The 20,993-nt window shown below is 44.9% G+C and overlaps 1 protein-coding gene across 3 annotated transcripts; it reads right to left on the bottom strand.

The window, feature by feature from the left end:
* Positions 1–481: 481 nt before the first annotated feature.
* On the bottom strand, positions 482–20,758 carry septin7b (septin 7b). Of its 3 annotated transcripts, none has more exons than XM_077526080.1 (14): positions 20,378–20,758; positions 19,168–19,270; positions 16,701–16,807; positions 15,682–15,782; positions 15,406–15,540; positions 6,420–6,537; positions 6,203–6,295; positions 5,800–5,896; positions 5,417–5,468; positions 5,203–5,331; positions 4,310–4,330; positions 3,324–3,459; positions 3,008–3,150; positions 482–1,627 (listed from the first exon to the last, which is right to left on the bottom strand). In XM_077526080.1, the coding sequence occupies exons 2-14, from the start codon at positions 19,175–19,177 to the stop codon at positions 1,588–1,590; spliced, it is 1,182 nt and encodes a 393-aa protein (XP_077382206.1). In that variant the 5' UTR covers positions 19,178–19,270; positions 20,378–20,758; the 3' UTR covers positions 482–1,587. The 3 variants fall into 3 exon arrangements, with proteins under 3 accessions (XP_077382206.1, XP_077382204.1, XP_077382205.1); XM_077526078.1 differs by lacking the exon at positions 20,378–20,758 and adding an exon at positions 19,457–19,532; XM_077526079.1 differs by lacking the exons at positions 4,310–4,330; positions 20,378–20,758 and adding an exon at positions 19,457–19,532.
* Positions 20,759–20,993: the final 235 nt, after the last annotated feature.

Below are 20,993 nucleotides of genomic sequence, written 5' to 3'. Positions count from 1 at the left end.
AAGGCAGCATGAAAATACATCACGTGCTTTTTCGTATACACTTATTGCTTACATAATTATGAATGTTTCGTTGCTTGTGTTGTCATACTAACCTGGCATTGACTGATATTAAGATGGTGACATCTAGTGGTAATCTGCAGACCTGCAACACTTCGTGTCAAATTATACAGTAGTTTTTTGTTTTTTTTAAACGTATAGGGCCACACTGCGTTTTTTTTTTCCTTCAAACAGTAATCATAAATTATTAATTAAAAATAAGCACCTAATACCACCATAAAATTACAATTCAGCATTCTAAGTCTTATCAAATGAATATGACTTTATTCTAATAATACTTAAAAAAAATCTGATAAATGGGGAGTTTGCCTTTTTAAAGCTGCAAGCAAAATTCATTTAAGACAATACGGTTTAACACACCTTGATGTCTTGATTTATGAGCCGGCATGTGACATTCCACAATGAAGCCACCTGAGTCACCTGATATGATCACAGGTTTATTAAGTGACTTTGTACAATACAAATGAAAAATAACATTAAAAATACAAGAGATGGAGTACATAGCCAAAAGAAAAAAAAAAAAAACATGGTGTTGCCTCTTCATTTCCCACTGGCATTTGAACCCAGCGTGACTGAAATACTTTTGTGTTTTATTATTTTCTTGGATCTTGTATTTTGTAGCGTCTTGTTGATTATAAAACTTTATAAACGGTGGACGCAGTTGTCACATCTCGTTGGAGCTTTATTCATTTTTCTTCTACACGTACAAAAGCAGGCCTTACTTCAGCTGGCTCTGTATATATTTATATATAAAAATAAAACTTAAGTGAAATATAATACTTTTAACATTATATAAATGGTGGTCCAATGGCAGCGGTAGATGGCTAAACACACAAGGGTGAATAGGGTCGGAAAAAATCCTTATATTGCAGGAAAAAAAAGAAGCTTAAGCCAGGATTTGAGTCTATAAAAAGTCCGAAGGTGTTTGTTTGTTTATTAACTGGGTGGTTAAATAGCTTCAGCGGGTACTTTCAAGAACAAAAAAATTCAACTTCCCGCTGCATCAAAACATGGAAGAGCGTACGCTTTATTGTAATGTTTATTCTTATTTGTGTCCTGTAAACAAATGTGATTGTACAACCGTTCAAAAAAAAAAAAAAAAAAAAAAACACCACGTAAATTAAAAAGCAACCTTGCTTGTAGGAAAAAGGAGCGCAGCAGGAAGGGGCCAGGCCAGTATTACAACAGTAAGATCAACACCGATAACAATAATAATAATATTTAAAATAATAACAACGGTTTGGCTTTTTTTCTACTTTGATGTTTTACTGTTGTTAAGGTAAACACAATCTTCAATGATGAGTCCCGAGGTTGTGTGTGAGTGTGTCTAAGGGGTGGTTTTCAAATGGACACACACACACACACTCAACAAACACAGGGTGCAGGAACAAGAGGAAGAGGAAGATGGGGTTAAGGTGGGCAAAGGGGGTGGGGGGGCCTTGTCAGTGCCACACACTGATGGTGCCCTGAGCGGCAAACGTTGGCAAAGAGAACTAAGTGGACACAGGCTGGTCCTTGACGACTGTCTCTTTAAAAGATCTTGCCTTTCTTTTTGTTCTTCTCCAGAGTTCTGGAAAAGAAACGACATCATTCGTAAACGTTGCATACACAAGCGCCCATTCACGTAGCACTTGCAAGATCCTTTTTTTTTATTTTTATTTTTTTTATTATTTTTTTTATTTTTTAAGGAGACTTTTTTTGGATAGCTTGTTTTGGGGCTTGGTGATTAACTCATTTACTCCCAATAAGTTATAAATGTTTTTTTTATGTTTTAAGTGTCCCAAAGACATATTTATACGGGGGTTTTTTAAATTATTTTTTTAAGCTAGAGCATACAGAAGGCTTTGATGCAGCCTCTCAACTGCAAAGAACGGATGCAGAAATGGTAGTTATTACACAAACGGCCAGCAGATGGCAGCAGAGCAAAGGAGCTCAACCAGGGCCATGTTGGAAAAAAAAGCTCTTACAATTCTAAAATAGATTTCTGAAAATTGATTAAACTTAGCTATATTTTAATGCTAATTGCTGCAAATCGGAAACAGATAAAAACATACTTTTTTTTTTACTGATGAAAGAAGAGACTTTAATCTTTCTTTTGATTGGTTCCATGTTTTTATAGCAATTGAACACAATATTCTGTGGGCCTTGCAAAATCAGTCAAAATCCAGTAAAACAGCCGGGAGCAAACGGGATTGCTTCTGTGAAAATGGCTGGGAGCGAATGAGTTAATCAATTTGATCAATTAATTTGGGTTCATTACTATTCATTCATTTATTGGGGTTCTGTTGCTGCCATGCATGTGTTCAAGTCGCATTTATTTGTAGGGCTGGATATCGATTCTAATTTGATGCGATTTACAAGAGTTCAGTTCAATTCAATTCGCTTCACTTCAACCCGATATTGATAAATTATGGAACATTAATTCTTCTTAAATATTAATTTTGCGGAGGCAAATTTTTTGTTTATAAATGAAAGTAACACATTATAACCACCTGACATCAGCAAAGATGATGAAAATATTTTCATAATTCTAATTAAATAAATGTAAATGTGTATTAAAAACATATTCTGAATTGTCTTAAAGTGCAATAAGTCAGGTCTTTCATTAATGTAAGAAAATACTTTCATGTTAACCGTAAATTTCAAGAAAACAGTAAGATGCAAAAAAAAAAGGGATTTAAAAATCTATTTTCTTATGAATTTAGGGAAAAAGCGATAAAGAAATATTTGATTCATGGTTTTATGGATCTATATCAGGCTTGAAAAAGGAAATCGATTCGATATCGACTATTACATTTTTTAAACCCAGCCCTATTTATTTGATAGTTTACAATGAGTATAGCAGACTATTGGTGAACAATATTGACGTTTGGAACATATCCACCATAATAAATGGAGGATCACTGTACTGACGAACAGTAGTGCGTCTCTATATGTTTATGTGTCTGACCTGGAGGCCTCCAGTTTCTGCTGCTCCAGGCGCTGCTGGGCCTCCCAGTGGGCTCGCTCCTCCTCAAAGACGCGCCGCTTCTCCTCCAGCTCCTTGTGCTGCGCCTCCAGGTTCTTCTTCATCTGCTCGTGGCGCCGCTGAAGCTACGCGTGCAAAAAACAGAACACAAAATGGCGTCAACTGACGGCGACAAAATGGCAAATCAGGACAAATGGCATGAGTTTTTTTAATTTTTATTTTTTATTGTTGACATTTCAAGCTAATTCACGATATGATTCATAGAAATGAACTGAATTATATTAAGTGCTTATATCACCTCTGCTTCAGAGTCCTTGAGCTTCTGCACTTTCTCCTTGACTTTCATCTCAAAGACCTGCTCCATCTCCATCTCCATCTTCTTCATCTTGGTCACGTGCTCCCGCCGCTCCTCTTCCATCTGGGCCAGTGGACTCCTAGACGAGCGCGCACACACAAACGCGCACGGTTATCACCATGAACGGAGCTTTTCAAAAGGGTTCTTCTCCTGTTCATGCGCACGGACGAGAGGAAGAGAACAGTGGAATAGAGACGAGTCGCCAGTTGGACCTGGAAACATGCTGACTGGATTGCATGCCCTTTCTAAGCAGGGTACACACATGTGCTATGTGTGCCTATTATTTTCTATTTAATGCTTAATTTACCAACTAATTAGCTGCTCGTAGTTGGCTAAGCTCCCCGTTGTAACACAGTTCAGACTATTTTTCAAAGTGTGTAGTATTGCACTACCTACGCACTTATTCTGGTGTTTTGTTGCCCTCCATTTCACGTTAGCTTAACGGTTAGCATGTCTGATACGCTCATCCTCCTTGAGTGGGGATGATACTTTTTAACAGTGTATCTTGTAGCTCTGTGGTCAGATATTCTTGAAGCATTTTGTTTACACTGATGCAGACACAATGTCATCAACAAGCATTGTGATTGGTTAGTAGAGCCCATATTCAAACCAGGGGCCTTGCTTTCACATCTACAGTGTAAGCCGTATATACCACGCAGCCACTACACCAGACAGTGAACAAAAAAATCCCAAATGTGTGTATCCCGCTTAGATTGCAACATGTCTCTATGAGAGTCCACAGAAGAGCGATTACAAACAGCCACAGTGTCCATTTGACGGTGGTGGTTAGCCTGGAAACAGGAGCCACCAGCAGGTCGGTAGGGAGGATGCGAGGACGAAGAGGTAAAGCAGACAGGAAATTACAGAGGAATGAAAAGAGATAAGGTGTGAAAAAAATTGTAAGAGCCAAAAAAAAGATGACCACTTACATTCCTTCGACTGCGTCAAGTCTAAAAAAAGACGGCACAAAAGCAAACACACGGCATGCAATGATGAGCTCATGCACTACAAGGCGTGTCGCACATTGTGAGCTTCGTGTTAGATTAGCGTGTTAGCGCTGACGGCAAAAACTACAAACCTGTGTCATGTTAAACACACAAACACAATACTGTCGAGGTGAAATTTCACAATGAACTCAAAGACACTAAAACCTTCACAGATTAACTTAATTTGACCTTTTGTAAACTTCTGAATTTCCAAATGTGCAGCAATTCAGTACATTTTGACTAACAACACTAACAGACATTACAGTGGAAGCAAACCTTAAGCATTACTTGACAATAATGTTATATGTGACCTCACTAGTCTAAACATGACATTCAGATTAATAGTACATTTTTATATGAGCTATGAAGCAAAATCCAGCCGTTTTTATCCATCTCAGGGGGCGGCCATTTTGCCGCTTGATGTCGACTGAAGATGACATCACAGTTACTCAGGTGATGTCATCTTCAGTTGACAGCAAGTGGCAAAATGGCCACCCCGAGATGGATAAAAACGGCTGGATTTTGCTGCTTAACTCATATTCCACTAACGCCATCTTATCCAGAATACCATTTTAAACTAATGGGGCTGCATAAAACATATTAATGCTAAAAAATAAACAAATAAATAAATAAATAAATAAATAAATAAATAAATAAATAAAACATTGGAGTTGACTTCCAGTTTATAAGTTTAGAGGTCAAATTCATATCATCTGTAAATGTTACAATGCATTAAAAGTTCATCCTGACATTTCACCCCAGAGTGCAATATCTATATCTAATTTAATAACTTTTTGTGAGAAGTGTATGCTGTATAAGAACTGAGTGCAGCTTACTTGGTGGACAATTGTCCCTTGGCCCTATTGTTCTCCACGCCGTTGTAGGTGACGGCAGCCAGCTTCCTGCTGCGGTAGTTCTCGTAGTGGACGTTATTTGTCACGTCCTTCAAGTCCTGCATGTGAGTCCTGTGTAGACAACGTTTCGTTTTTATCTGTTTTGCAGAGTGGGTAGGCACATTTGCCTGAAATGAAATGTGTGCCAATGGAGTACCTGATGAGCATGTCCCTGAGGATGGTGAAGTCGCAGTGGTCACTGTTCTCAACTAGGAGGATAAAAAAAAGTCAGAAAAAAAAAATGTTCCAACACCCCTATAGAGCCAGGATTAAAGATCGTTTGTATATAAATTGACTAATCTCAACTCTCAAGCGTGAAATTAAACAACTAAAAACTACTTATCACGGAAATGTCAACAAGCCATCCTGGCGATTTAGCATAACACGGCAAAGAAAAACAACGTAAGGCGGAATGAGTGTGAAATGCCGCATCACCCTTCCTCTTCCAGTCTCCATTTTGTTACTCTTTATCATCGTTAAGTGTGATGACAGTGCGATATGTGCATGTGTGTTGAAAGTCTTTAAAAAGTAAGCCCAAACCTTCTGCGACCCCCCACGGGTACTGTCGTCCCCTGACGCGCTTGCTGTTCACCTCGATGATGGTGTTGCTGCCCACCACGGCCAACGGAAGCTTTTCCTGGAAACAAAATTGCAAAAAAATGTTTATCACTTCATCTCCATAATTAGTTCTTAGTCTTTGCAAACATTATGTATTTAGTGGAAACAAATTTCTGACATCACTTTAGAGGGTTTTCCCTACTGTTGATCAACTATTAGCTGTCGTCTTGGTTTCATGATGTCAAAATATCAACAACATGGTGAAGGTCCATTCATTTATCGAAAGCCTAATTAAGCTCAAAACATTTTGAGTTCATCTTAAAATTTCGCCCCAAAGCCCAATATCCCAAACTTTTTGGAAGTCATGCATGCGCAAAAGTCCCACCTTGATCTTCTTAACTAGACGGTTCTCCTCTTCGTCATCCGTCTCGGGGAACTCGTAGATCTTGATCTTGTGCTCCTGAATCTCCCGCATGATCTGCAGGCAAAAAAAAAAAAAGACGCCATTTTAGGATGTCCACGACTGGAAAAGGGAAGACAAGGGTGCCCGAGGGACTTTTTTTTTCTTTTTTTTTTTCAGGGGGGCAATGGAAAGTGTTGACCTGCTTCTTGAACTGCTGGCATTCCTCTGGCGTTAGTGTGTCTGCTTTGGCGATCAGCGGGATGACGTTGACTTTCTCGTGCAAACGCTTCATGAACTCGATGTCCAAGGGCTTCAAGCTGTGGCCACGAAAACACAAACAACTGGACGTTAGCCATCCTGATAATAAACATAAATGATGAAACATATTCAAAGTCTACAATCATATTAATTCATAGGATCACAAATAAAGCGAGGTCAAATGGCCCATATCTTCTAAAATTTGGAAAATTATGCCTCAAAACTCAAAACTAAGAGTTCAAACCATCCTTTGGTTAACAGGCACAAAATGATTTTTTTTTTTTTTTGCAATGGAAATGTAACCAATTTCCATTGCACTAGCCTTTATCTTTAAATCAGGAGCACCATCTACTCAACTCAACTCAACTTTATTTATAAGGCGCTTTAAGAACAGGCATTGCTGTATACAAAGTGCTGTACATAAACATAAATATCAGTTTTGCAGTAAACAAGAACAAAGCAAACATTTTGAAGTGCGAATACAAGTTGTTGTTTTTTTCTTACAAGTAAGTAATTTGCTTGTGAAGCAATCAATGTGTGCTTGCATTAGCAAGTAAGAGCCTCACTATTGTTATTAGAGATTGTAGGTGGTTTATATACATTGCTGTTATGTACAAAAGCACAATATTGTGCTTGTTTTAGTATGAGCTCTTTTTTTTACAATATTGTGAAGTTTTTTTTTTAAATATCGCTAACGCCCCCACAATATCGTGATAATTACCGTATCGTGACCTTCATATCGTGATAATATCGTATCGTGATGTTTGGATATCGTTACATCCCTACTAGGGGTGTGAATTGCCTCGTACCTGACGATTCGATTCGTATCACGATTCACAGGTCACGATTCGATTCGATACCGATTAATCCCGATACGAATTTATAAGTCGATTGTTGCGATTTTTTTTCATTCAAATTTAGAAAATACTAATCAGTAAGCTTGTAGAGTGTAAGATTTATATGAAAATGTATTATTTATTTATCTGAAATTTCAGTCTTATAGAGGTTGTAATCTGTTTCATGTTTAAACAGCATTAAAATAAAATATTAAGGCTTAATGTTCCGTTCATATAACATTCTTCCATGCTTAAGGTGTGAATCCTTAAAAAAAATAAATAAATAAATAAAAAATAAAAAATAAAAAAATAAAAAAATCGATTTTGCCTATTATTGAATCGATTCGAGAATCGCGCGATGTAGTATCGCGATATATCGCCGAATCGATTTTTTCTAACACCCCTAATCCCTACCATCTTGTGGAGTAAATATCGCAAATGCCTCATGAAGCTTCATGGTCCCATTACTCCTGTTTTTTTATTTTTTATGTTTAAGTAAATTGAACACGTTTTATTCTAAAACTAGTTACAACATAATCCTTTAGAGGATTTTGTCTTTTTGCAGAATAATGGTCACAATATGGCTGCTTTGTCTTGTGTGTTTTTTCAGGTTTTATGTCACAATTATGAACATTGTATGAGTTTTAGCCTGGAACAAAAATGTTTTTAAATTAGTACAAACTTGGAAGTCAACCATCATCACAGAACAGAGGTTCTATTTCGTCCCTCCCGACCGCCAGAAGGCGGTGCTTTAAGCACTGAATGTTCCTTTCGCGCATGCGCAGTTCGAGTAATGCATACCAAATTAGTCACCTGTGACCCCTTGGTGACCCTAGAAGGGTATAAGTTCCGGTGTCACCCAAGGTTCGTTTCCTCTTTTCTTCTCGCGTGGCGTATGCATACGACACATTTTCGAAGAGTGTAAGAATTGGGATTTGTATTTATCCTCTTGACCGCGCCGCTTGGAGCCTTGTGACCGGATCGGTCGGAGCTGCGTAGTTCGCCCTCCAAAGGCTGCGGCGACGGTGTTTTTCTTTCCTTCGTTCGTGACCCGACGTGGTCGCGTATTCTAACCTCCCGTGGGGTAAGGTTATTGACTACTTGTTGTCTACTTTGCCGTCTAATTTCCGCGTCTACTGCGGTGTTTTGAGTTTTTTTGTGTGGCTAGCCTCGCGTTAGCGCCCTGGCTACCACGGCTCGTGGTTTACCCTATTTTCCTCCGCTGGCTTTGGCAGCGTTAGCGCTTCTCTCGGTTTATTAGCGCCGCTTTCTCCGACGGTGTTGCCGTTTGGTTGTTGCTTTTCTTTTTGTGCCTTTGCTGGTGAGGGCAGCGTCAGCGTCCCCGCTCCCAGCTTACGGCGTCGCGCTTCTCGCTCGATTGTTTGTCTTACTTACTTTTGTGCGTGCCCCGCCTGCGGTGCGCACCTGGCTTCAGCTGTACAGGTGGCGTTCGCGCCCCTTCTCTCAGCTTGTCGCCGCTTTCGCGACTGCTGTCTGCCCCTCCCGCCCGTCGGCCGCTCCGTGTGCGTCTGCTGCGCAGGTGGCGTTCGCGCGCCTTCCCTCAGCTTATCGCTACTGTTAACGACTAACTGTCTTCCCCGGCCCTCCGTCGGCTTCTCGGTGTACGTCTGCTGCGCAGGTGGCGTTCGCGCGCCTTCCCTCAGCTTATCGCTACTATTGACAACTGGCTGTCTGCCCCCGCCCTCCGTCGGCTGCTCGGTGTGCGTCTGCTGTGCAGGTGGCGTTCGCGCCCCCTTCCCTCGGCTTATCGCTGCTTTACCGGCTTACTGTTTGCCCCGACCCACGCGTCGGCTGCTCGGTGTGGGTCTGCTGTGCAGGTGGCGCTTGCGCCCCCTTCCCTCAGCTTCCCGCTCATCGCTGTTTGGGCCTCTTTGTGTTCACAATGGAGGACTCCCGTTGCTGCGTGGACTGTGGTATCCTCTTTGAGGCCTCCGATGTCCTGGACGATCGCTGCCCGAGGTGTCTTGTTTCTGACCGTGCCGGTGATGGCCGGGCCTGCAGTCCTGGTGTCAGTGACCCCAGTCCACTGGGTCATCTGTCGTCCTCCCAACCAAGGCGCCGGAAACGTCTCGGTGTGTCCTCTGCTGTACATGCCCCCCCTAGGAAAAGGGTGGCGCAGCGACGACTCGCTTCGGAGGTTGGGCACCTTCAGGCTGAACTGGCAGAGGTGAGATCTCTTCTGCAGGACCGTCACCCTCCCACACTTACGGGGGGGCCGGGACCACCTGCCCTGCCCATGCCGCGACCATCCACCCCGCCCATGCCAGTGCTTCCTCCTGAGGAGGACGCCATTTCCTTGGCAGCTTCGGCTTCCTTTTTTCATGACGACGACCGTGACCCGGGGTCTGTGGTTTTGGGACCAAACTCTCCAGCGTCCGCTCAGAGTTCGTCCAGTGAGGCGGGGGATGGTTCTATACGGGCTGTCCTGCGCAATGCCTTGGACCTCCTGCATTTGGAGGTGCCTCCACAGGCTCAATCGGCGTCTGAGAGCGCTTTCTTCCGGCGCAGGCGCCCTTCCTCGGCCTTTTCTGTCCCCGCATCTGAGGACTATCTGCGGGAACTGCATGTTTGCTGGAGGGATCCTGGGGCTCTCTCCCGCCCTTCGGCTGATGGCCGTGATTTAGCATCGATGCACGATGCTGCTAGTGTTGGCTTGGACCGGATGCCTGCTGTGGAGCCAGCTGTCGCATCCCTCATTGTGTCCCCGGAGGGGACCCTTCGGCCATCTGTGCGATGTCCTCGACCCCAATGTCGTGTGACTGACGACCTTCTCACACGGGCCTATGTAGCTGGTGCACGTGCTGGTCGCATTGGGAACTCTTTGGCTCACCTCATGCTTGCTCTCTCTACATCTCTGCAAGCGGACAGCGTGGAGGCTGCTGTGTCCTTCAGTGATGCAGCCCTCCAGGCTTTTGCCCTCATGACTAGGGAACACGGCCGACTCATGTCCTTCCTAGTGCAGGCGCGCCGCCAGGTGTGGCTAGCGCAGTCCCCCTTGTCGGAGGCCTCTAGGAGGGCCCTCCGTGGTGTTCCTGTGGAGCCAGGGGAGCTTTTTGGTTCTGCCGCTGTGGGTGCACTGGAAAGGACGGTTAAGGCTCATGAGACCAGGAAGCAGCTTTCCAGCCTCAATAGGGCCCTGCCTCCCCAACAGGGTAGGCCTGGGGCACGCTCTGGTTTTCATCGCTTTCCTCAGCACTGGCCTGCCGAGGCTTATGGCACCCGGCGACCCCCGCAGAGGCCCGCCGAGGACTTTCGCTCCTCCGCCCGCTTGCCTTCAGGGCAACCACGGGCTGCAGGCCCCACCCACCGTCCCTCTCGGGCCCCTAGGGGCCGGAGGGCCAGGGACTGTGGCCTTGGGGCCGGCCGTCGGACATTTTTCCCACCAGCAGCTCAGTTACTGGCCTGCTCGTGCCTCGGACCCATGGGTGGTCTCCATCTTGACCCACGGGTACGAGCTGCAGTTCCGACGCCGGCCTACTGCTTCCTGTCGGGTCAGGGTGACTCATCGCCGACCCGGCAAAAGCCTCAGCTCTGGACCAGGAGCTGTCCGCCCTCCTGGCCAAGGACGCGATCGAGGCCGTGGACCCCCTGGCGCAGCCCGGGGGCTTCTACTCGACATACTTCCTTGTCCCAAAGAAGACCGGTGCTCCCTCGCTCCGCGGGTCTTCACTCGGTTTGTGAGGGCTGCTCTGACGCCCCTGCAGTCTGTGGGCATGAAGGTGCTGCCGTACCTCGACGACTGGCTCCTCTGCGCGCCGTCGCGGGCTCGGGTGATCCGGGACACCTCCGATCTCCTGTCTCATGTGGCCCGGTTGGGTATCAGGGTCAACTTGCCCAAGTCCTCTCTGGTCCCCTCTCAGCGGACGGACTTCATTGGTGTGACGTTGGACACCACGGTTATGAGAGCCCACCCGTCTCCTCACCGAGTCGACGATGTTCTTCGCCTCCTCGCGCACTTTCGAGGGGGCAGGCTGTCGCCTTACGTCGCCTACTTGCGGCTTTTGGGCAAGCTGACGTCCATGACGGCTGTGGTCCCGTTGGGCCTGCTGACACTGCGCCCACTACAGAGGTGGCTGAACGGCTTCCACTTGGACGCCAAGTGGCACCGCCACCGGAGGCTCAGGGTGTCCCGTCGGTGCCTCCTTGCCCTGGCACCTTGGAGGGAGAGGGCTCTTCTATTGAGCGGCGTCCCGCTGGGTGTGGCCCCGGCCCGCCGCGAAACAGTCACCACGGATGCCAGCCTCACGGGCTGGGGTGCTGTCTGGCAGCACAGGACGGCTCAGGGAAGTTGGTCTGTGCGCGACAGGGCCGATCACATCAATGTGCTGGAGCTTCGGGCGGTGCACTTGGCACTCATACACTTCTTGCCATACCTGAGCGGACGGCATGTTCTCATACGGTCGGACAACACCACGACCGTGTTTCACATAAACCATCAGGGCGGCGTCAGGTCCGCCCGTCTATTGGAGATCTCCCAGCTCCTTCTCAGGTGGGCTGCTCCCCGTCTGGCCAGTCTACGGGCCACCTATCTGCCGGGGGTTCGGAACCAGCTCGCGGACTCTCTCTCCCGTCGGGGTCCTCCTCCGGGAGAGTGGCGCCTCCACCCAGAGGTGGTGCGCATGATTTGGAGCAGCTTCGGCACGGCGGAGGTCGATCTCTTTGCCTCCGAGGACTCAACCCACTGCCCACTTTGGTTTTCCCTGAGCGAGGCCACCAGCCCTCTGGGTCTGGATGCTCTGGCGCAGCCGTGGCCGGAGTGCCTTCTCTACGCCTTTCCGCCGCTCCCTCTGATATGGCTGAGGCTTCAGAGAGTTCTTCAGGAGGGGCGCACGCTGTTGCTGATGGCCCCCTTCTGGCCGGCCCGGACGTGGTTCCCCCTGCTCCGTCAACTGTGCTCCGGCGAGCCGTGGCGTCTCCCCGACAGGGAGGACCTGTTGTCTCAACAGGGAGGTCGGGGTTGGCATCCCGACCCACGGCGCCTTCGCGTATGTGTTTGGCCACTGAGGGGCCCCAACCGCTGCTGACCGGCTGTACAGAGTCTGTCACGCGGACCATTCTTAATGCGAGGGCACCGTCCACTCGGCAACAGTATGCCAACAGGTGGAAATTGTTTGTGACGTGGTGCGGAGAACGCGGGGTGGACCCTGTTTCGTGTTCCATCCCCACCATCCTGGATTTCTTGCAGTCCCTCCTGGATAAGGGCAGGTCTCAGTCGACTCTGAAGGTGTATGTGGCAGCTATTTCTGCCCGGCATGTTGGTGCTGATGGCGGCTCCGTGGGGCGCCATGAGCTGGTGTCCTTGTTCCTCAGAGGGGCTCTGCGTCTTTGTCCCCGCCCGGCTCCTCGGGTTCCGGCGTGGGATCTGCAGTTGGTGCTGGACGGCCTGTGCAGGCCTCCCTTCGAGCCCCTGGCGGGGGCGGACCTTCTATGGGTGTCGCGCAAGACTGCACTCTTGCTCGCCGTTGCCTCCGCCAAGCGCGTCAGCGACCTACACGCTTTATCGGTTAGCCCTGAATGCCTGCGATGGCACCCGGATGGCGCCGGCGTCACTCTGTGGCCGAACACTGCCTTCATTCCCAAGGTGTTGTCTGGCTCTCGTTCTAACCAGCCTCTACGGCTTAAACGTTATGTACCCACTCCTGCTGATGGCGGGGACAGGCCGGAGCTCTTGTGTCCGGTGAGAGCCTTGCAGTGTTACATTGACGCTACGGCAGGCATTCGTACGTCTGCCCAGCTTTTTGTTTGTTATGGTGGTCCTACCAAGGGCTCCGCTCTCTCCAAGCAACGCTTGTCTCACTGGGTCGGGGATGCCATTCGCCATTCCTACCTGCTGTCTGGCCGCCCCCTGCCGTCAGGGGTGCGCTGTCACTCCACCAGGAGCGTTGCCACGTCTTGGGCCGCCCTGAGGGGTGTTTCCCTGGAGGATATCTGTGCTGCTGCCTCATGGGCGACGCCTTGCACCTTCTCCAGGTTTTATAGCGTGGATGTCGCCTCTCCCCATCCGCTTGGCGTGATCTTGGGTCCTGCTGGGGCTTCTCAGTGAGGTTTGTGTCTGAGATCCCTCGCGACTACGCCGGTATTAGTCATTCAGTGCTTAAAGCACCGCCTTCTGGCGGTCGGGAGGGACGAAATAGAACGAAAGTTACAACTGTAACTACGGTTCTATGAGTCCCGGACGACCGCCAGGGCGTCCTGTCGCTCGGAATCCTCGTGTTCACGCGAGAAGATTCCGTAGGAAACGAACCTTGGGTGACACCGGAACTTATACCCTTCTAGGGTCACCAAGGGGTCACAGGTGACTAATTTGGTATGCATTACTCGAACTGCGCATGCGCGAAAGGAACATTCAGTGCTTAAAGCACCGCCTTCTGGCGGTCGTCCGGGACTCATAGAACCGTAGTTACAGTTGTAACTTTCGTTTTAACTGGTTGAAAATTTCACACTACAGCTGTTTTTTTTTAATATTCTATTTCATAATGAACCCATTAAAGAAACAAAAAGCCCCACATCCTACCTACCAGTTTACCAAAAAAAAATAAAAAATACTCTCAGTTCATGATTAGTCCTTCTTTTGGGATTCTTGGAATTAAAGCACACAAAGTTCGAAAGCATCTGTGACAGCAGACGGATGTTCGGCATGTCAGAGTGACCTCGCAGTCATGAGAACAGCAAGAGAGTTATTCTTGGCACGTCTGCGAGCTGGATAAATAACCCGCGACATTTATGTCAGGCTCACACAGAATGTTTGGATATCATGTTACTTTCGTTTAGATTTTCATTGGCACAAAGGGTTAACGGAAAAAAAAAAGATTTTGTATGCAGGAAAAAGCAAGTCAAACAAGCCTCACTATAGATATAAAAGTATCCTGTTAGATCTATAAACACCTTGTAATAAAGACGGAGTGTGCCTGTGCAAAAACAAACAATGTCAATTTGCTGTACACAACCCAAAAAACAAACCAACATCATGAGACGAAAACAGAACAGGTATGCAATGCAAGCCCAAGGTGCACTTTGACGTCACTTTCAGTCGACAGCAGAGGGCAGTATAGGATGAAATGGAGGTGCCTTTTTTGAGTGCTGAAAATGGATGGAATTCTTATTCTATATAGTTAATATTAACCAGGAAACCGTCTAGATGAGTGGGGGCACAAACAAATAAATAAATACCCTCGAGTTCCCCTTTTAAAATTCTGTGTGACCTAAATGTTTGCTCATCATCTGGCATCCATCTCCAATAGCATTACAATCTTTCTAAACGCACAACCTCGTGCAAGTTGCAACACATTTCAATTGAATAAAGACAAACCACAAATATGCACATGAGCAGCATGCTTATCATTTTGAAAAAGGGGCTCCCCCTTTAGAGCATTAAGCTATTCGGTTTGATGGACTTTTATGTGCTTCTTTCCGCAGTATTTTCAGCAGAAATGCAAAGCCACCAAGTATCAAGTTTGCCTTGTTTTTTTATCTGTGGCTTCACGTCGAGCCATTTGATTGAAAACACGTGTGCGGTAGCCGTGCTATATGGAAAGAATTTGGGAATGATTAACAGCCAAATTGTCTGTCAAAAAAAATGTGAAAGAAAACGTGTAGCGTAGCCTCATGAGTCCCGGCATGTGCTCGAAGGCGAGAGTGCAGCCTGAGGACACAGCTTGCACAAACACGGTGTCTCGTAAAAGAGGACACGGGCCTCATTATTAGTGTGCCCACACCACAATGCCACAATGCGGGTAAACTTCCATGTATAACGATATGATTCGTTTCGATGCAAAGTGAAGTTCGCTCTCATAAATCCATACAGAGATCCTAGGGTAAAACATGCATTGATAACAGTGTTTTCAGCAAAAAAAAACACACCAGAAGTGGCAACGTAAGATGGCGGCCCTTTTGACTCCACACAGTGAATGTTTTCAAGCAAAGAAAAAAATAATGTCAACGTAAGATGGCTGCCCTCTGGCTTCAGCCACAGGGGTCCGATTGACAGTCCATTCATATACAAGTCCACGGTGGTGATACAGAATGCTACTTTAGCTTCTCATGCTAGCATCACGAGTTTCCGCTACTCACCCGTGTCCCGAGGGCGCGATGAAGTAGAGGCAGCAATGAATTCGGCTGTCGGGCATCTGCCGTCTGTTCACCCGCGATTCCGAATTCAGGTAGTCCTCGAACTTGCTGTCGATGTGGTCGATTATTGGCTGCCAGCTGCGCAGACAAACACACGCAACAGCGTTAAGAAACAAACATCCGCCAGGGTGAATTGTGGGTAGTGTGGAGATATTATGGCATGTGATGATGGATGAAGTCATTTTCAGAATGTCAAGCTGAAGAGGCGTAAATCCTTACCAGTTGCTGTTGTCGACGGCATCACCAAAGCCCGGGGTGTCGACGATTGTGAGCAACAGCTGCACGCCACCTTCCTTGATTAGCACTTTGGACTGTTCCACCTGACACAGGGAGGATGGGGTTAAGATTGACATTCAGCACTGACTCGTTAATTTGTTGACTTTGTCATACTAGCTTTTTGTGCTAGTTGCTCAAGCAAAACAGTCAATTTAGCACAGCAGATAACATAGAACCTCAGGATTTTATTTGGTAAGTGTTCAACTTCCTGTTGGTTTTCCATTAGCTTCACACTCAACTGCAGCTGTAGCTGCATTTTTGTAAACAAAGACTGTTGATGTGGACAGACTGTATGTGCTCTGTGGGAAAGCCGACTGCTCTGGATGTTACTATGAAATGCTACTTCTGGTTTTATTTTGCTATGTTGGTCACTTCCCCATTCCTATGGTTTTATATGGCTCTGACAACTTGCAAGGAAAGAATACGAGTCGACTTTTAGTGTTGTTGTGTCAAAATGACAATGTTAACCTCTGACGGTTAATGGCGTGTTAACAGTGTCTGCTTGGTTAGTGTGTTCTGGAATCTGGACCAATATAATTGATTCCAAAAGGCCAATTACGCCACACTTTGGAGGTCTCTCTGTAAAATCATTAGTGCTGCCGGCTATCGTCACATGCGCGCGCACATGTGCGCGGCTGACGTCACGCTATGCTATTAGCTAACTATGCTGAAGAACTGGTAGAACATACAACCACTGGTGTCGTCACAGACGAGAGTTACAGACAGGGTCACGCGTGTGTAATTGCTAGGACGTCAAGGTTGTGAGCAGCTGACATTGAACAGCAGCGGGACTAAGTATAAATATAATCGCTATCTTCTATGCCAATCGAGACTGGTTTATATGAAAAATATTTGGCCAACACATTCTTTCAATGCTAAAAACACAAGTAATCCTCCATGGCATTTGGTTCACATAGGCTGTTTTTGCAAGTCCAGTTTATTATGTCTGGACTAAAACCTACCTGGACAGTCTTCTTGATTCGATGCGAAGGTCCAGGATACTCTGATGAGTACAGATCGGTGAGGAAGAGGGAGTTGATCAGCGTGGATTTGCCCAACCCTGACTCACCTGGAGTAAGAGTAGTAGAGGTTATGAATTTAAAAATCAAGTAGAAATGTAGTACAATATAGTCTACAGGTCGCATACACACAGGCGCGCATATTCATAGTTTTAATAAATTGTTGTTTTTTTGTTCAATATTTAGGGCTTTTTTTTCGTTAATTTTTTTTTTTATATATATATCTCCCGTTTTTTTGTTGTTGTTGTTTTTTTTTTTAATATTTTCAATATTTTCTCCAGCATTTTATTTCTCCTTGCTTTTTTTCCCCCCAATATTATTTTTCCTTTCTTTTTTCCCCTCGGGATTTTACATCTCCCCCGTTTTCCCTCCCGTTATTTACAGAACACTTACATAAAATGTTTTATCAACGTCACAAGGAATTTTTAGGGTTCCAGGTCTATTTAAAAGGAAAAAAAAGCAGTATCTTCTTCTCCATTCATATGTCCATACTTTGTTTGACGCAGTTACTCATGAACGAGGACAGCTTTTAAGTCTCCTTTTACATATTCACATATGTCAAGATCATAATGTGGATGACATCACTCATGTTTGCTACAATCTGAGTTTGAATGAAAACAACTGTTGTTGAGTAATAGTACATACAGAAAGAAGTTCAACAAAAACCTTTAAGAGGATATGCATTTGCAAAGTTGCAAAATAACCCAAATTTTGAAACAATGTAATCAAAAATCTCACTGGATGTCAACAGATCTCATGCGCAGCGCAGTGAGTAAAGGACTTTTTCCCCCTTCATGTAGTACGATTAATAATGAATTAATATAGCAAAGTCAACAAATAACTTTTGCTTTTTTGCTACGCCTCCAGAGGGGGAATGACATCATAAGCTGGTGTCAGTCGGGTCTGCAAATTACATGTGTTGTGATTTTGTAATTTGGATTTCACTGTGTGACGTGATCCATTCAATAAATGGCAAAAAGTACATCGGCTGTGGTGCTCCGATTTGTATTTTTATATTTATTTTATTTAATCAACCATTTGTTAACTCGTTACCCAAGAAACATTGGTAACTAGGGGACGAGTAAGTCAAGGTTTTGCTGCATTTCCTCTATGGGAGCAGCATCCTACAACAGATCGTGTTGGATTAGTTCAGAGTTTCCACAGTGAATAAGTGAATCAAAAAAACGCAACAAAGCAGTACACAAGCATCTGTGTATGTTAATGGTTATTGGACAGCCAACAGAGCATCTCATTGTGCTACTCTGGAGCCTCGTCAATCTGTGGCGCTCCAGCATGGACTCGGTCCAAAGGCTCATGAGCTCACGTGAACATTGATCCTGGTCCTGCCTGGCCAATGTTCAACAGAAAGGGGGTTGAAAATGTGGTTGGGGTTTTGCAAAAATTTTTGCTACAACGCAAGAATAGAAAGATGGACGCTTCTTCACTCACACCTACTCACTTGGTGACGTCCTGTATTGCACTGCGGGCCTCAATGCGAAGCAAAGCCAAGACAAGCACAACACTCAGTGTGTTTTTTTAGTGAGAGTGTGGCAAGGCAACACAAAGAAAACAATCTCTTCACTAAAAAAAGAGCCTCTAAAACATTTTCCATGTCGGCTCACATTCTGCATTCGTGCCCAAAATGAGAAAATTTGTTCCAAACACAACGGGATATCGACATCATGGCAAAATGACTTTTTAGAGCAGCATGGTGGACTAATGCTCATTGTTTATTGTTGTTACATTTATTTAAATTAATTATTTCAGCTTTCAAGTAGCCTGTTTGCATTGAGGCGAGAGTGGGGGGAACCCAGAACCTCAGAACTGTGAGACAACCCCTATCTTACCACGCTGCCATGTCCTAAATATTGGGGGGGTTACTTAATATGACTATTTGCTAGAAAGAAAAAAAAAAAACATGAAAAGAACCTGAAGGTCTCATCTCTGGGCAATGATGCTCTCACTAACACGTTTGGACCATGTCCAGCTGCTTGTTGAGCAAAAGTTCAATGCGAGCGGCAGCGCTATTCTTAGAGACGCGCCTTTACGAAAACTCGCTCCCTGCACAGGAAATGCTTTTGACCCGAGCAAACATTTTCCCTGCAAACTGATGAGCCGGAGAAGAATCTCTGCATTTTTTTTTCCCCCACCAGTGTTTCTGCAAGATGATGTCGCAGATTATTCCGAGCCGCCTCCGCAGATTTTTCACTTGGCATAGACAAAGCGGGGGGCTTGTCCTCAGTGTATAAATACAGCTACAGTACACACACACACACTCACCCAACAAAAAGACGCAATCTTGTCTCAACTAAACAAACCACAGTGAAGAAATTGAAATGCCAAAGTGCCTTTGGGGACACAATGAGACAATTGAAAGAACAACAAGAAGGCAGCCAGCTTGCGCTCTTACCAACGACCATCAGGGTGAACTCAAAGCCCCTCTTGACCGACTTCCTGTACACTTGGTTGGGGAGGCTTGCGAAGCCGACATATCCTTCTAGGTTCTTTTGCTGCTGCAAAACAAACAAACGAAGAGAAATTAGGAATGGTGTCTTCTGAATTACTGTATAAATACTGGAAGCGAAGTACAGCGAACTCCAGCTATATCACGTCATTGGACCGGCCGTTCACAAAACTCAAGAAATCACTGATGGTGTTTGCTCATCTTTTTCACTATCCATTCAATCAACATTGCATACCTTTAAAAACACATTTTGCAACTTGCTGTCGACTGAAAATGACATCACAAGGGCTCAGGTAACCAATCACAGCTCAGCTTGTGAATGTCACATGACCAAACCTAGAAAACAGGTGAGCTGTGATTGGTTACCTGAGCCCTTGTGATGTCATTTTCAATCGACAGCAAGTTACAAAATGTGTTTTTAAAGGTACTAATTGAACGTGAAAAATAATGAAAGTAATTATAGACAAAATATTAACTTTTTATTGTTATAATGGGATAAATAAGTTAAGTATCCCTTTAATTATTTTAAAATAAAAAAAGGTACAAATATACACATTTAAACAACTCAAAATTAGTCTTAATAATCTTTTATTTTTGTTCACGATTATGCCAATTCTATAATTGTGAGTGAGTGTAATAATTAAAATTCTAATTTAATTTTGATTAATTGCATAGCCCTAGAGGAAACACTGCTATTATAATAACATTGATTTAAAATAAACATTTGCAACCAGCTACCCGAGTTAACATGTCTACAGTCGGTGAAATAAATACAGACTCGCTACTGAGGCAGATAAATAGCGAGGTAGCAAGGCTAACCAGTTTGGCTACATTTGACATTACTTCATAACATGGATAAGAGTACAACTTAAATTGCTAATTTTCTTCTTTTTACGTTTACCAACACAGCAAACACAAAAAAAAAAGAAAAAAAAAAAAGTAAAAAATAGATATATATTTTGAAAGTTTTTTTTCTAAATTATATTTCACGTTAACATTGCTCATCCCTACTTCCCATTTACTGACTATATGTTTGAGAAAATATTATACACACATTTAAATTGAGTGCCTGTGGGTGTCCACAGTAGTCCACTCTGCAATTATAATTCATTGTTACGAAGCAGCCACAAAACAAAAGGATGATTTTAATACTTACAGCTGTTGTATGCAGATCAGCGTGGGAAGGAACGTTCCGGCACCAGGAAGCAAATGGAGGAGAGAGGGAAAAAAAAGAAAACAACACAGAAAATGAGTATCAGACCACATGACAAACATACCTCACTGTCTCACAAGATGTCCTATGCTGTAAATCCTCCAGTAGCACGCTCTGTATTTCACAACATTTGCTCCTTTTATGTGATGAAGAAAAAGGCCATTTATTTCCGTGTTTGCCTCAAGCTCGGAGGCGGGAAGAAGAGCATCTTCTCCAGCCCTGTAGCCGCCCACGTGCGCTCGGCAGAATGGTCATTAATACATTTTTCCTATCACACACACGTTAGTTCCCCCAAAGCTAACTGTGTCTGACACATCTGCTAGAAGAAGTGGTGGCCAAGGAAGGCAGCATTCTAGTACACCCACTGCATTTTGATGAACATTGCCTGTTTGGGGGTGATACTATGTGTTTGCTCATTTTGCTGGTTCCCAGATTCATGGAAAAAAGGTTTGAATTTCACCGGGGTCACAGTCTGTAATATAACTGCACAAGCATGCGTACAGTGTTTTTATCGACGAGTTTGCATCCAATGCGCAAAATTGCGCATGTGTGGAACACA

The sequence above is a fragment of the Festucalex cinctus genome, chromosome 7 (assembly GCF_051991245.1).
Source record: "Festucalex cinctus isolate MCC-2025b chromosome 7, RoL_Fcin_1.0, whole genome shotgun sequence".
NCBI classification, from domain to species: domain Eukaryota; kingdom Metazoa; phylum Chordata; class Actinopteri; order Syngnathiformes; family Syngnathidae; genus Festucalex; species Festucalex cinctus.
This window is presented reverse-complemented; position numbering and strand designations above follow the sequence as displayed.